This window comes from Epargyreus clarus, unplaced genomic scaffold (assembly GCF_041222505.1).
Source record: "Epargyreus clarus isolate Ecla_fem2 unplaced genomic scaffold, WU_Ecla_fem_2.2 ptg000004l, whole genome shotgun sequence".
NCBI lineage: Eukaryota > Metazoa > Arthropoda > Insecta > Lepidoptera > Hesperiidae > Epargyreus > Epargyreus clarus.
Window position 1 is genome coordinate 11,456,439 of NW_027332212.1, and position 16,615 is coordinate 11,473,053.

At 39.7% G+C, this 16,615-nt stretch overlaps 1 protein-coding gene across 1 annotated transcript; it reads left to right on the top strand.

Annotated features, from left to right (window-relative positions):
* The first annotated feature begins 55 nt into the window (after nucleotides 1-55).
* Spt6 (transcription elongation factor Spt6) lies at nucleotides 56-16,218 on the top strand. The gene is made up of 23 exons (XM_073093325.1): nucleotides 56-256; nucleotides 343-430; nucleotides 1,675-1,874; nucleotides 2,147-2,266; nucleotides 2,728-2,885; nucleotides 3,226-3,359; nucleotides 3,649-3,937; nucleotides 4,302-4,455; nucleotides 5,101-5,243; nucleotides 5,709-5,843; nucleotides 6,901-7,055; nucleotides 7,353-7,474; nucleotides 8,270-8,454; nucleotides 8,996-9,161; nucleotides 9,571-9,713; nucleotides 10,011-10,105; nucleotides 10,254-10,434; nucleotides 10,772-10,958; nucleotides 11,252-12,184; nucleotides 13,229-13,476; nucleotides 13,861-14,065; nucleotides 14,142-14,238; nucleotides 14,487-16,218. Exons 1-23 carry the CDS (start codon nucleotides 218-220, stop codon nucleotides 15,410-15,412), a joined length of 5,103 nt encoding a protein of 1,700 aa, XP_072949426.1. The 5' UTR covers nucleotides 56-217; the 3' UTR covers nucleotides 15,413-16,218.
* The last annotated feature ends 397 nt before the right edge of the window (nucleotides 16,219-16,615 follow it).

Genomic DNA, 16,615 nt, shown 5'->3' on the forward strand with positions numbered 1-16,615 from the left:
CAATAGTACCAAATTAACACGCCCAACCCTATTTGGCAGTGAGTGAAGGGAACGGAGAAAGAGAAATAAGTTTCTATTCTGTGGTAGGTCTGGCAAAGAAACTGATTTCTAAAACTAGCATTCGTTGCTTTTTACTTTTATTAGTTAATAAAATATAATTATAGTAGATAAGTGTGTTTTTTAGGCTGTCGTAGGGTTATTTAGGTGATAAGTAAGAATGGCTGACTTCTTGGAGTCTGAAGCCGAGGAGAGCGAGGTTAGTACGATTGTAATGATGCTTGTGGTTTTGATTACGACTGCACAGTGGTCTAACGAGGTGAAATTTTCGTTGGCCACGTGAAGGTGGAGTCTGAAGACGACGAGCAGCCGGCAAAGAAGCCGAAGCGCAAGGCCGCCGTGCAGAGTGACGACGAAGACGAAGAGGAGGAAGGTTTGTTTCGCTCGTCAATTCGCTCTTGAATTACAATAGCTAGGAGAGGGATTTTGTCGCTCAATCCGTAATTAAGTAATCTTAGATAATAGTAGTGTAGTAGATTCACCTGGAAGACTAAGTGGAGTGTTATGTTATGTTGTAAATCTAATTTACAAATACAAGGACATAAGACAAAATCCTTACTATGTAATTAGCTGTTTACAGTCTCTACGCTCTAAATAAAATTTTGAAATGTTTCTACCTTTTTATATTAACAGATTGAGGATTAATAATACAAGAGATTGAGGTGAAAGTATGTCCCTAAAATATACATGAAATGTGGTTCCTGAAAATCATTCATTGCAGAATGTGTTTTTTTCGTAACATAATATAGGTTTATGTTTTGCTGCAACATTACCTGATGTTAAGAGAGATACAGCCTTGGATAAAACATGCCTAGAAGTAGCCTATTCATCCTTGATTTGAACAATCTCAGGTCATGTTTGTACGGTTATTATGTTAGATCGGTTATTGACAAAGGCAAGATCTGTCTTTGATTGTTTCTGAATTGGGTGTTTTCTTATATTCTTTGTGTGGCACAATAAACAAAATCCTACTAAGGAGCTATAATATTGGAGGCCATAAAGTCATGACAATGATTTTAGACTTATCAAACAATATGCTTGTCTGAAACAAATACTTTAAACTATAGTTACTATTTTTAGTAACTATACTAAGTTCCAGTGCTTGTTCTAGAATATTTGCCTTTAAAGTAATAAACAGCCTCTTGTGTGCACCTATGACTAGTGATCTACAGTAAATCTCTAGTAACCTAGTAATTCCCGCCTTATTATCCAGACTTTAATCAGACAAACAATAATTTGTTACCATATAATTTAGATCAGGATATTCATATATGGGTGTTGACTGTGTTGCATGTTATTAGAATGTCAATATTTCTTAACAAAACCTTGTTTCATTATGCTTGAAATCTCTTGATTAATTACTTTGAACTTTTTACTTATACAGTAAGTATTAATTATTCTACTAGACTAGAGTCTATTTTAAGTAATTGACAAAAAAAAAACAATGTTTAATTTTACATATGGTAATATTGTCTTGAATATTTATAATATCTTTCTATGTTGGTGTGACGTTCCTATAATGAAATCTGTATAATTGTTTTTCAATCTATTGATTGGCTTTCATTGACATGGTAACAAATTTCACAATAATAATACATATGTTTGTTTCATTACTAGATGATGAGGAGCGTCTCCGTGAAGAATTAAAGGATCTAATAGATGATGCACCTATAGAAGAATCAGGGAGTGATGGGGAAGATTCAGATGCTAGTGGAGGTCCAAAGAAAAGAAAAAAAAGTGATGACGAATTGGACGATAGACTGGAAGATGAAGATTATGATCTCATTGAAGAGAATCTTGGAGTGAAAGTAGCTAGGGTAAGTACCGCGGTTGGTAAAAAAGACGACAAAAAAAGGTTGACTAGTCTCTCAATTGTATCTTACTCTGTGCATAGTTAGTTGAATTTTTTTGATGAATTATGCTTTCCTATATATGCTATTGGATTGAACTTTCTTTATATAAACCCATCGTAAAATAAGACATATGGTAGTTGTTAATATTGGTAAATATATCCTTTATTATATTTCTCTACATATTGACTACAATACTTATTTACACACATGCTCAAAATGACTATTTTGTTCAACAGAATAAGTTTAAACGATTGCGTCGCTTGGAAGATGACGACAGTGACAATGAGGGAGCTGATGACCCTGAACTGGAAAGAGAAGTCATTGCAGAAAAGTTATTTGTGGGTGGATCGGATGAGGTAAGTAACACATGAGGTAAGACACATTTATACAATAAAAATTGTATAAATGTGTCGTTTCTCTTCTCATGTAGATATCTTATTATAAAATTTTGTAGTGGCTTGTACAGATAACTCAATAAAAATAATTTGTATTTCATAAGATGTAGTCACCTGAAACCATAAAAATTAAATACATATTAATTTATTAAAACAATAGTATGGCAGAAATGCATCTGTGGCGAGGAGATTTGTGTGCCTGTATGCTTGCGCGTGTTCGCGCATACTTCTTAATATTTTTTGCATCTAAATGTTATTATTACTATTTCATTCTACATATATACTAAATTATAAAGTAGTAATGAAATTTATAAATTTATCATAGATTATTACGGTTTTAATTATAGGTTAATGAGTGTTTATTTAAACATATAGCCAAATATAGTACACCAAAGAATATACATTTGAAATGAAATGTACAGGAGGATGAGAACCGTTCAGAATCTGCTGCCCCACGAGACGCGGAGTATGATGATGACAATGAAGACATGGAATCAGATGCGGATGATTTCATTGTGGATGACAATGGCCGTCCAATTGCAGACAGGAAGAAGAAACGCAAGCCCATATTTACAGATGCGTAAGTATTGATTTCTCTGTGCTTTTTTTCTCGTTTTTGGTGGGTAATGTATCGAGCGTATGTATAAAAACAACAACAACAACATCGAGGGATTCGAGGTTCAAATCCTAGGCACACGCACTTATGATTTTTCAAGTTATGTTGTTTCAGTAATGGGTTGATGATGATGATGATGATGTATGTATGTATGTCTCTTTCTTTATATCCCTATAGCCCTAACGCCTCGACAGATTTTAATATGTAAATTGTTAGATGCGTCTAAATTGTGGCAATAATATATGCTACATTACTTCCCTTTTAATTTCTATTTTGTTCCAATGATAATATTTGTATTGCACAGGTCATTGCAAGAAGGTCAAGATATATTTGGAGTGGACTTCGATTATGACGAATTTGAGAAGTACGGAGAAGAGGATTATGAGGATGAAGAAGATGAAGACTTGGATGAGTATCTTGAGGATGAGGAGGAGGAAGGTAAAGATTATAAATTGTCGTATTTGTTAAATGAAATATCTTAATTCTAAATCCAAATACAGGTTTTAAGTTAATTTTGAACAGGAATTTTCGTATTCGTATTCGAGTTATTGAAGGAAGACCTATGATAATACTAATAAAATATTAATGTAAATATGATATCGTAAAATTGTTCAAAATTTTTAACACACAATGATTTTTAGATAAAGATACGTTAAAATAACGAAACTAATTTCTTTAATTGAGTACATATTTTTTAAACTGACATTGATACAAACTAATTGTCAAGGTGAGAGACGCAGAACAAAGAAGGGTAAGGCGAAACGTCCAAGCAAGAAGTCGATCTTCGAGATCTACGAGCCTAGCGAGTTGAAGCGGAGCCACTTCACCGACCTGGACAATGAGATCCGAAAGACTGATGTGCCAGAACGTATGCAGATCAGGGAGGTGCCTATCACGCCAGTAGAGGAAGGTAGCACCGAGTTAGAGGATGAGGCTGAGTGGATCTATAAGCAGGCCTTCGTAAAAGCCCCAGTTTCTAAAGCGGACTCGCAGGAGTCCCGCGAGCGGTCAAGGCGGTGAGTTGTGTTGAACTTCAAAGCATTGTAACTTTCAATGTGTATCCTCTGAAGAATGCGTATCGCTTCGTAGTTAACTTCGTTAAATATAAAGTGACGTCACTTGCAGTGACATGACGCATGTCACGTGACTTATTTCCGCGCGACGTTCCGTTTAACGTTAATAGAATATGTTTTTTGCTAATAAATATCCCTTATTTTGGAAAAAAAAACAATGCGAGGTGTGTCTGATACACATATGTAAATAAAAATACACTTTCCCAAAACCTCTCAAGTACCCTATTTCAAATTTGTAATTTTTGGTTTATTACATAATACAACATAAAATTTTTGTTTCTATAAAATTCTTTCCTTTCTATAAAAGGAGCTCAAGCACAGTGGTGAAGATCCGCCAAGCCTTGGACTTCATGAGGAACCAGACGTTGGAGGTGCCTTTCATAGCGTTCTATCGTAAGGAGTATGTGCAGCCAGAGCTCAGTATCAACGACTTGTGGAAGGTCTACAAGTATGATGCTAAGGTGAGCAGTATATTATAATACATATGCAGTTGAATCATATCCACATTTTTTTAATTTTTGTAACTCATATAACCTGAAAGTTCAACAAATTTATTTATGGGTTTATATCACTCTATATTTGATATTGTGTAAAGTCGATTGATATATGTATTTTATTTCACTCATTATTACAATTGTATTGTATGTAATCCGCGCCAAACTTCTAGTCCGCTCTATAGTTGTTGCACGCAGGTTTAGCTAGAGAGTTAATCCGGTCGTACACAACTACAAGGATAAACTCCGTAGCAACAGTAAGGGCACACTAACTGTGCTACGTACCCGCGGGCGAGAGCAGCGCGGGGTGCCGGGGGGGTCCCGCGTTGTCTTCGTCCCGCTAATACTGTTGCTACGCGATTCGTTTCTATATTCGGCGCGGACTAGTAGTTTGGCGCGGACTCTACAAACGGACAGTATGAGTTTTTACTATGCTATATTTCGATATTAATATAATATGTATTTTATTTTGGTCATTTAATTATTACAAGTTCTTAGAGTAAATCATGATGATTCAATGTGTCATACCTTATATTGAATGCCTTGAACTTATAAAAAGACCCTTTAGCAATTTCAAAAATCTAAAACCAGTATTCCTTGTTATTTTCCCAGTGGTGTCAGCTGAAGCAGCGTAAAGAAAACCTGCTGAAGTTGCTGGAGAACATGCGCGACTTCCAGCTGGATAAGATCATGCAGAACCCAGATGCTCCCATCCCCGAAAACATGCGGCTCATCAAGGACGAGGATATCGAGAGGTATTCACTATTATCACATTCACGTTTTAATCAGGGAGACTGAATGAATGTATGAGTGAACTGAATATCTAGTTTATACATTCGTCAATGAAGTTACAGACTAACTTACTAATTTAGGAAGAAATTTTTTCTGACAAAGATGATGTGATAAAACTGTTCAATGCAACATTTAGCTTAGTTTTTATTCATATAGAGTAGATCTAGGCTGTAGAACGAGACAGACTTCTTCAAGCTTATTTAAAAAGGCTATCTATGATCAAAGTAGAAATCAACATAAACAGTGAATTAAAGTAGAAAATGTCTAAAACTTAGTCTAAATTTAATTTTTACTGGTATTTTAACATTTATTGTGGATCGCATTATGTAACTTGTAAAGAACCTATTTTGAATAAAAAAAAATTGATTTGATTTGATTTGATAACCCGTTGTTTTTTGATTGTGTGGTATAAAATTCATTATTTGCAGGTTGAAGAATGTCCAGACTCCGGAGGAACTGCGCGACGTTCACACACACTTTCTGCTGTATTACTCCAAGGAGTTGCCGGAGATGCAGAAAGTGCAGCGCGCCAAGGAGAAGAAAAGGGAATTGGAGGAGAGAAAGTAATAACACTTGTTATTGATGTTATTTTTGAGTAGATTTTTTGTATTATTAGATAACTTTTCAAAAACTATTTGAACATTTAAAACGTACAACGAACTTGCGAAACTTCCATCTTGTTTTTTCCATCGAAAGCTACTTGGCTACATGACAGCTAGTGCTGTTCATTAACAGTAGTGATGTGTCTAACAGTATATAATAGGATTTTTAATTATTTTTCATAATATATGGAAGTACGAAACCAGCATGCAGCCCATTTCATGGGAAGTGTGTGGTGTCATCCATTATCATATGTAGTTAACTCCATGGAAAATAGTCCTATTTGAGGTTTGCCACATAGTGGTTGCTACCCATGGGGAACGCTAAGTTATAACTCTTCGGCGATATCGGATAAGTATTTCTCTTTTACCACACCCTTCAAACTGGACCATAGCAGCAGTGAACGCTGTTGTGAATTACTCAGGAAAAGGTGTGTTTATGCTTCAGAAGTTGAGGAAGAGTCACCAAGGGTTATAGTACCTTTTTCTTAATTACCTACTTAGTACCTAGTTCAGTTTCACTGTGAACAAAAAAAATACAGCCGAACATAGAACCTTCTTATGTTTTTTTATAATATAGCAGGGTAGCATGCAGTCCACCTGATGGTAAGTGACTACTGCCGCTCATGGACATCTGTAATCAACCCCAGATAATATTACATACTCCTAAATGATCGGCCACAGATGCGCCGTCACCCCTGAGGATTAAGCTGGAATGCCTCGGAAAAGTATGTCTCCCTTATCACACCCTTCAAACCAGAACACAGCAGCGCTTAATGCTGCTGTTATGAGGCAGAAATAGGTGTTGCGGTGGTGGTGCTGGAGGCGAACCACAAAGGGTTCTACCACCTTCTAACCACCACATAAGCGGTGAACAGTCACCAAGGATTCTAGCATCACCTAGCACCTCTTTCTTAATTACCCACTTTGCTCAGTTTCACTGTGAACAAAAAATATACATAGAGCCGAACATAGAATCTCTTCTTTACGAGGTCGTTTACAAATCGATATTCCTCACCAGGAGAGCGGCTCGCGAGGAAGCGGAGAAGAACGGCGAGGACGCGGAGGAGGCGGCGGCGGCGGTGGAGGCCGCCGAGCCGGAGGACGACGACCACGTCGAGGTCAAGTACGCGGTGCGCTCCGGCCCCTACGAGCTCTGCAGGAAGGCTAATATCGGTAAGGTTCAGTTAAAAAAAAATAGTGAATTGAGAACTGTTTTTTTTTCTTTAAGTAAGTTTAAAAGGATGTTAATTGCCTCATTCGATTAAAAATTCATAAAGATTGTGAAGATTCGAATTCCAAATAAAAAATAGCAAAAGTGGTTTATTTTTTATTCATGTACTCGTATCAAATATTAATATTAACATGGATAAATCTGTTACTTTTAAGTAACTTTATGATTTACCTCTTTAATGTCAATTACATATAATATATTAGCTAAATTCCCTCATTTAAAGTATGAATCATTTACAGAACCTCTGGTAAAGAAGTTCGGTTTGACACCGGAACAGTTCGCAGAGAACGTGCGTGACAACTACCAACGACACGAGGTCGAACAAGAGCCCATACCGCCGTTAGAAGCTGCCGCGCCGTTTGTAAGTTTTGTTTGTAGATTTTAATGACTTATATGACTAGATGTATTTATTTATGTTATGAGTTATTTTTTGGTTAAATTATTAATGTGATGACATGTTTAAGCGATTTGCTTGATTATTTTAGTTCATTATTTGGTTAAATTATTAATGTGATGACATGTTTAAGCGATTTGCTTGATTATTTTAGTTCATTAACTAACTAAAAAAGACTATTTCAAAAGATCAAAGAGTGTTTAAGGTGGTAGAACCCTTTGTGGCTCAACTCCGCCGGCACCACCGCCACACCTATTTCTGCCTCATAACAGTAGTGTTAAATGCTGCTGTGTTCTGGTTTGAAGGGTGTAGTAAGGGACATATATTTTTATGAGGTGTTCCAGCTAAGTCCTTAGGAATAGCAGCGCATCTTTAGAAATATGTTATCTGGGGTTGCAGATGTCTATGGGCGGCAGTAGCTGCTTACCATCAGGTGGACTGCATGGTCGTCTGCTATTCCTATATTATAAAAAAAATGTTTGATATCAGTTATTATTTAATAGTTGTCAGCCAAGTGATTGAATTCTCTTGTCTTAACATTATGTTATATTTGTGTGGTCCTTGTTCCTTGTAATATTACATTTTTACTAATGATATTTACAAATATTATTTTATTTTATCTGTTTATTGTATTGTAAGTTACGTTAGGGAATTTTCTCATTGTGACATGTCGTCGTAGTTGATGTAAAATCCACACGCACAACATATCGAGTCATAGCGTATATTATTATCTGTCTGAAAACACACGGTTATATAACCCAGGTGGGTGCGCGCGGCTCAGCGGCGGAGGTGCTGCGGCTGGCGGTGTACATGTGCGGCGTGCAGCTGGCGCGCGAGCCGCTGCTGCGCGGCACGCTGCGCGACGCGCTGCGCGAGCGCGCCACGCTCAGCGTGCGCCCCACGCCGCGCGGCCTCAAGGAGATCGACGAGAGCCACGTGTGCTTCAGGTGAGCGCTGGGTGCTTAATGTTTGGAGGGTCGATGAGAACCGTGTGTGCCTCGGGTTAGTGATGGGCTGAGTGACGGATGTGCGGGGTTGATGAGAGCCATGTGTGCTTCAAGTGATGGCGATACTAGGTTAAGTCATGTTTACAGGGGCATTATAGATGAAAGATGAGTGAGGGCCCGAGGGGATCAATGATAGTCACGTGTTCTTCAGGTGAGTATGATACTAGGTAAACGCCTATTATAAAAAAAAAACAATCTATCTAATGTTTTGCGATATTTGACAATTTCTTTATACTTTCGATTATAGGCAAAATGCTTTCGATTATAGGCAAAATTCGTAGGTAAAAAAAATATGCGACTTACACCGCGGGGACTGGAATGAGAGATCGATGATTCTTCAAATCTAAATATCTAAATCTGTATATGGATGGGATATAATATGCAATTACAGAGAGACTTTGTCCTCTACAGGAATACTAATAAGGAAATGCGAGTAAATTGAATAGTTGCAAATATAAAGAATTTATATATTCTTATATAGTATGAAATACCTGAAGAAGAAGCCAGTGCGTGACCTCACCGGTGACCAGTTCCTGAAGCTGACGATGGCGGCGGACGACAAGCTCCTCGAGATCTCTATCAGTGAGCAGATCGAGGGAAACACTGGCCCGAGCTACTTGGAGGAACTCAAGCAATTGTATCAAAAGGTAATTAAATAAATATAGTAGACATAGGTTAAGCCATAGAAGAAAGTTCACTTGTTTTATCATTGTATTTCACTGATTATTTCGACCAATTATTATCCCATAACGCATACCTTTACTGACTCTGAAAACAAAATTATAATATTTAAAATATTTTATTTTGTCTAGTTAATAAGAATGAAAATAGTTATTATTGCTCTGTCATTTCTCATGGTTTTTGTAGTAGTGGGAAGGGATAAACACCTTTGTCATAAACACATAAAACTGTAATATTCGAACATAGAGTTGCAGCAGCACCAGGGAATGATAACAGTGGGGTAAAATGTAATTTGTATTACACGCTGCAAATAAAATGCTAAAAAAACAGATGTGGTGTGTCATAAGATTCAGCTCAATGGATTGTTTTGTTCAGGACGAGTTCGCGGCGACCGTGGAAGCGTGGAACGAGCTCCGCGCGGAGGCGGTGACGCTCGCGCTCACCAAGATCGTGATGCCCGAGCTGCGGCGCGAGCTGCATGCCGTGCTGCTGCAGGAGGCCAAGGAATACGTGCTCAAGTATGACGTCACACTTACATACACACACACGCGCACGTACCCACGCACGCACTTGGAACCGCACGAGCGCACGCACACGCACACACACGCGCACTCACGCACACACACGCGCACTCACGCACACACACGCACACAGACGCAAACACGCGCACTCACGCACACACGCACACACAGGTACGCATGCGCACACATCATACATTTAACGTCGTTGTCAAGCTACGTATTACGTATTACGTACGTACCAAATATTTTTTAGCCTGGAATATTGAATTTGTAATGATATGTTTTTTTTTCAAGATGCTGCCGACGTCGTCTCTACGACTGGTTGAAGGTTGCTCCATACGAATCCAGGATGAATGAGGACGACGACGAAGAATGGGACACCTCGAACGGTAAGGTTTTATTTAGAATGAAATTTTTAATAAATCGAAGCATAGATAACTTTTATTTTATGTGAAACGCTGTGCGGTTAGAGAATCGTGTGCCGGCTATAAATATTCGTCTGGTAAAGCACAGTTTTAACGAAGGCCCCGTACACAGGTCTGCGGGTGATGTCGATCGCGTACGTGCCGGACCGGCAGCAGTCGGCGTTCGCGTGCGCGGTGGGCGCGGGCGGCGAGCTGGCCGACCACCTGCGCCTGCCGCACCTGCTGCTGCGCCGCAACTCGCCCAACGCGCTCGAGCGCACCAACAAGGACGCGGACCTCACGGCGCTGCGCAGGTACCGATGGCCGGACGGTCCCGGGTTCGATGTCGCTCGCGTGCGCGGTGGGCGCGGGCGGCGAGCTGGCCGACTACATTGAACATAGACTTCAAGTAGTATTTTTCTTGTCATAAATATGATAGTAAGCATTTGTTATACGTCCAAAGTAAGTAATTTAAAATAAACTACATATTACGGAGTTATATCATAAATAATGTTATAATTTTAGATACAATGATATAATCTCTTTAACAATCCTAATTATCACAATTGCAAACTAGTTATTCATTCTAACCATTCACAAATATTTTTTGTGTGGCATCAACAAGCTTTTGAATGAGTATTCCATTCCCAGGTTCATTCTACGGAAGAAGCCACACGTGATCTTCATAGGCGGTGAGTCCAGAGAAGCGCTGTTTATCAAGGGTGACGTGTCGGACTGCGTGCAGCAACTGGTGGAAGATGAACAGTTTCCACGCATACCAATAGAGATAGCGGACAATCACATTAGCAAAATATACGCGAATAGTATACGGGGACGGGTATGTAATTTACGTGTATATTTTATACGTACACAATAATGTATTCCTTGTAAAATAGATGAATGTTTGTATCTGATTAATTTTACTATTGACCCGCTTTTTTGAAGCGCGTGTTATTACTGATTTATCGGTAAAAAAAGTTATACCCTGGCTTGGTTACTTTATTTACATATTAAAATATTGTTTTTGACTATCTTATTATAAAAATTATCAATAATAGAGCCACGAATCTATCTAGACACTCATGATTTTGCAAAAAGAAATAAAATTACAATTTAGTAATTTTGTTACAGAATGATTTCAAAGAATATCCAGATATATTGCGAGAAGCGATATGTCAAGCCCGCTTAGCGCAAGATCCGCTCATGGAGATATCACAGCTGTGCGGCCCCGACGAAGAAATCCTATGCTTTAGATACCACCCCTTACAAGACCAACTAGCCAAGGAAGATTTATTGGAAGGAATAGAATTAGAATTTGTTAACAGAGTAAATGAAGTTGGTGTAGATGTAAATGAAGCGATACTTACAGGACGGGGTACAGAGTTACTACAGTTTGTGTGCGGTCTAGGGCCGAGAAAGGCGCAAGCTCTAATCAAATTATTCAAACAGACCAATCAAAAACTAGAAAATAGAACACAATTAGTAACAGTATGTCACATGGGTCCCAAAGTGTTTATCAATTGCTCAGGTTTTATAAAAATAGATACGAATAGTCTCGGTGATAGTACGGAGGCGTATATAGAGGTGTTGGACGGGTCCAGAGTGCATCCGGAGACGTACGAGTGGGCGCGGAAGATGGCCGTCGACGCTCTGGAGTATGAGGACGAGGATGCCAATCCGGCCGGTGCTTTGGAAGAAATTTTAGAAGCACCAGAGAGATTAAAAGACTTGGATTTAGATGCGTTCGCCGAGGAACTAGAACGGCAGGGTTTCGGCAATAAAAGCATCACGCTGTACGATATCCGAGCGGAATTGAACTCGAGGTATAAGGACCTGCGAGTTTCGTTCCGATCGCCCACCCCGGAGGAGTTGTTCGATATTTTAACCAAAGAGTCCCCCGATTCGTTCTTTGTAGGTAAAATGGTGTTGGCCACAGTAGTAGGAATCACACATAGGAAGCCACAGAGGGAGATGCTGGACCAGGCCAATCCGGTGCGAAATGACGAGACCGGACTATGGGAGTGTCCATTCTGTCATAAGAATGATTTTCCAGAATTATCAGAGGTAAGTTTTGTAATAGAATTTATTGTTAATAATATTACAACTGCATTTGTTTGACATATTATATATTTCTTATTAGTAAGCTTATTATTTGAACAAGAAATGTGTTCCTATTATTCTGTATGTGTCAATTGACCTTAACTAACGTAAAAGGACAAGTATTGTTGTTTGAGCATTGTTATAAAAGTAGATATGAATTCAGCTGTATGAAATTAAATATTTACATAAATTTCTTTACAAAAAATATACAAATGTTTTACAGACCTCTCTTTATAATGTGTTTATAATAACTGGAAAAATTGCTTAAAACTATTATACACATGTGTTCCCACAAAATCCCACTCATTATACTTAATAAGTGAATATATGTTTTAAATTTGATATATGAAATAATACTAGCTTGAAAAATTGTTAATATTATGGTATTAACAAATTTAATATCGTATTCATTTAATATCATAATATTAACAAAATTTTGAATTGATTTTATATTTGCATTTGTAATAGATGTAGATTCAAATATTTATTTACTTATTTACGCAGAATAAAATTTACAAGAAACAGATGCATTGCTGTACCCAGTGACTAAATCGGTCAGAATAATGTAATATTACACTGCTTATAAGGTTGAAATAGATGATGGTGCCTCTGTTGTGTAACGAAGAAGTATATTCTAAAAAATCTCTTTACTATACAACATTATGTGAATGCAAACTGTCTTTTTGATCAAAATGTGATTTATGGTAATAGGTATTGTGATGGCACCTTCAAGTTATAGTCCGCGCCAAACTGCTAGTCCACTCTGAAGTTCTTGCTAGTAGGTGTAGTCAAACAATTTCTTTTGGCGACGCGATTCAAATCAAATCAAATCAAATCTCTTTATTTGTGAATATAGGTCTTACAGGTATTAAAATGGTCACATAAAGTGCGCTATATTCGACCCTTTCAGGTATACAAATATCAAATTCTTTTGTATCAGAGTGGACTAGGAGTTTTACGTGGCCTATGATATGAATGTAATCAGTATGGCCCTATGAATGTAATCAGGTGTGGAACCACTTCGACGCGGGCGCGTGTCCCGGTCAGGCGACGGGCGTGCGCGTGCGGCTCGACAACGGCCTCTCCGGCTACATCCACATCAAGAACCTGTCCGACCGCCACGTCACCGACCCCACCGAGCGCGTGCGCATCGGCCAGCTGGTGCAGTGCCGCATACTCAAGATCGATGTAGAGAGATTCTCCGTCGATTGCTCTTCGAAGACGTCGGATTTGCGCGATAAGAATAATGAGTGGAGGTTTGTATAGTAATGAATATAATTGTTTACTAAAATGTGTAGTCTAACAATCAATGTAATAATATAATGGTAACTTATAAGTTAGGTAATTAGGTAGTCATTGCATGTTTGGGCATGCAATTCTACTAGATATTAATAAGACTCACATTGACTTCATTCATGAACATCAATGATTAAGTTTAAATAATTGATGCGGCGTATTTGTACTCAATCAATTATGATGATTGCTATGATTAAATCATCTGTGACCTGTCATCTTGATTGATTAGCCTAAGATGGAACGCTTTATGTAGGTCGGATATAATTGAGTTACACAATGGACAAAAAAATTACAGGCCATTTTTTTCTGGAAATTATAAATTAATTTCTTCAACTTTATTCTAGACCAGCGAGAGACCCTTACTACGACCAAGAGTCAGAGGATAAAGACGTTAGGAAGGACACAGAGGCGAAACAAACTAAAGAGAGGATGCAGTACGTAAAGCGAGTCATAGTGCACCCTTCCTTCCACAATATATCCTTCGCTGAGGCTGAGAAGTTAATGGAAAACATGGCCCAGGGCGAGGTCATAGTGCGGCCTAGTAGTAAGGCAAGTATCTTTTGTTATACTTGTGTTCGATTATTATAAGAAATGTTTGTTTAATGAAACATTAATTTATTCATAGGGTCAGGATCATCTAACGGTGACGTGGAAGGTTGCCGATGGAATCTGCCAACACATTGACGTCAGGGAGGAAGGCAAAGAGAACGCGTTCTCGTTAGGTAGGTCATTAGAAAAATTTGTGGTTTTTTTAGTAACTGTCCAATCTTTATTATTCGCTTATAAATATGCAAAACTAATGTGTTTAAAGTTAGTGCAAATAAAACAATCGGAGAGGAAGCACGTTTGTTTTTATTTCACACCGTTTGTATAAATAAGAATAAACTTTTAACATAATTATGAGCCTTTGAGCCGGATCGATATTATAAATATTTTAAATTCAATAAATATATTTGTATTGTTTACGCAGGTCGTAGTCTCTGGATTCAGGGTTCGGAATTCGAAGACTTAGATGAAATCATTGCGCGATACGTTACACCAATGGCGGGGCACGCGCGCGATCTTATCGCTTACAAGTATTACAAGCCCCTCGGCGGCATGCGCGACAAGGCCGAGGAGGTAATCAAAGATGAAAAGGCCAAGAATCCGAACAAGATTCACTACGTGATATCGGCCGCCAAGAACCACCCCGGCAGGTTCCTGCTGTCGTACCTGCCGCGCTCGCGCTGCACGCACGAGTACATCTCGGTGACGCCCGACGGGTACAAGTTCAGGCAGAAGATGTTCGACTCGCTCGGCGGGCTGCTCAAGTGGTTCAAGGAGCACTTCCGGGACCCGCCGCCGAGCAACACGCCGGCCGCGCGCACGCCCGCGCTGCGCACGCCGCACGGCGGCCTCACCTCCGCGCTGTACCACACGCCCGCCGCGCACACGCCCGCCTTCCACACGCCCGCGCACACGCCCGGGCCCGCCTACATCAACACGCCGTACACGCCCTCCGCGCAGACGCCCTACATGACGCCGTTCGCCGCGACGCCGCGCCAGCCGGAGTTCCTGCCGCCGGCGCCGCGCCACAAGCCCGCGCTCGCCGCGTACACGGAGCCGTCCGACTGGCAGAAGGCGGCCGAGGACTGGGTGCGGCACCGCGCGCGCGACACGCCGGGCGCGGCCACGCCGGGCTCGGTGCGCACGCCGAGCGCGTCGCGCACGCCGCGGCACGACGCGCGCACGCCGCGCCACGACGCGCGCACGCCGCGCCACGAGGTGCGCACGCCGCACGCGCACGGCTCGGGCCGCTCCTCGCGCGCGCACTCGGTGCGCTCCACGCCGCACACCAACACCTCGCCGCGCTCCATGTCGCTCGGCGACGCGACGCCGCTCTACGACGAGAACTAGCCCCAAGACTGACCGCTCGCGAGGGTAGACTTTTTATTTTTGTACCGGAGGAATGAGGGATGACGGCCGCATGTGGCGGGCCGCGGTCGTCTTCGCTGGATCGGGTCGCCGTTCATAGATTACGGGGAATTAGTGATCATTTCGATTAGTTGCACTCATTAACTGCGTCACTTGGGAGTGATCTCGATCCTGGCGTATACGACCGGTCCGTCCGTTCGGTCCGACACGATAAGCAATAAGGTTGACTTTCATAGCCTTGTTTGTACCTTGACAGAGTATTTAGCAAATTTCCATAATATTATAATGAACCGTTTGTCATAGCGGCCGAAAGTTATAAGTGAATAAATAGATAATTTCATAATTATAATTCAAATATCCTACTGATTATTATGTATTCCCTTGTTACCGTTGTCTCTTTCATTACTTTTCATTATTTTTTGCAGAAGAAAATTGTACATTTGTTAGAGTTAAGACATTTATATACCTGATTGCATGCGTCACTGATTTAAATTATGAATTATATTTATTGTTCTCTTGAATGGATATTTAGGCAATAACATATATTTTTTTAATATACCAAGTAGATTGGTAGCTTGGAGTATATCATATGTTCGACGAGTGTTGGTGGTCCTATGTGGACCTTTACCGTGGTAATACAAATGTAAAACTGCCGCATTCGTTCAGCTATGGCTATTATAGACAATTGCCTTACAGATGGTTAGTGACAACGTATTGAGCATCTACGTAATCATTTATTCGCAGCCGTTTTCGTCCGAAATTTAAATAATAAAAATTATGACAAATCATCCTGTATTTTATTTGTTTATTCTACATTCGGCAAATGTGCCTACACTTTAACGGCAGAATAATGAAATAAAATGTTCACCTTTTGAAGTTTAAGAAACATACACCGTACCAGGTGTGTCGGCACGTCCGAATTATTGTATAAATACAAAGCTAATAAAAGCGTGTTAAAATTAGGACATTCTCCTGTAAGTATACACGTATAGTATGTATTTGTAAATTTATGCTTATATATAAACAAAATTAAATTAACGAGGACTTTGTCAAATAATCACATTTTAATTTGAATACACGGATGTGCAAAAAAAATTTACATGGTGCAAATCTTTGTTCGAACTTTGAACATGCGCGAACACCCAAATTTAGCAACTGTAGGTACCTACATTGATTTGTGTATAA

Excerpts from the sequence above, each read along its gene's own strand:
- Spt6 (XM_073093325.1), top strand. The coding sequence starts at position 218 with ATGGCTGACTTCTTGGAGTCTGAAGCCGAGGAGAGCGAG. Across the intron at positions 7,056-7,352 it reads CTGCAGGAAGGCTAATATCG|AACCTCTGGTAAAGAAGTTC; the intron begins GTAAGGTTCAGT and ends AATCATTTACAG. Across the intron at positions 8,455-8,995 it reads GAGAGCCACGTGTGCTTCAG|TATGAAATACCTGAAGAAGA; the intron begins GTGAGCGCTGGG and ends ATTCTTATATAG.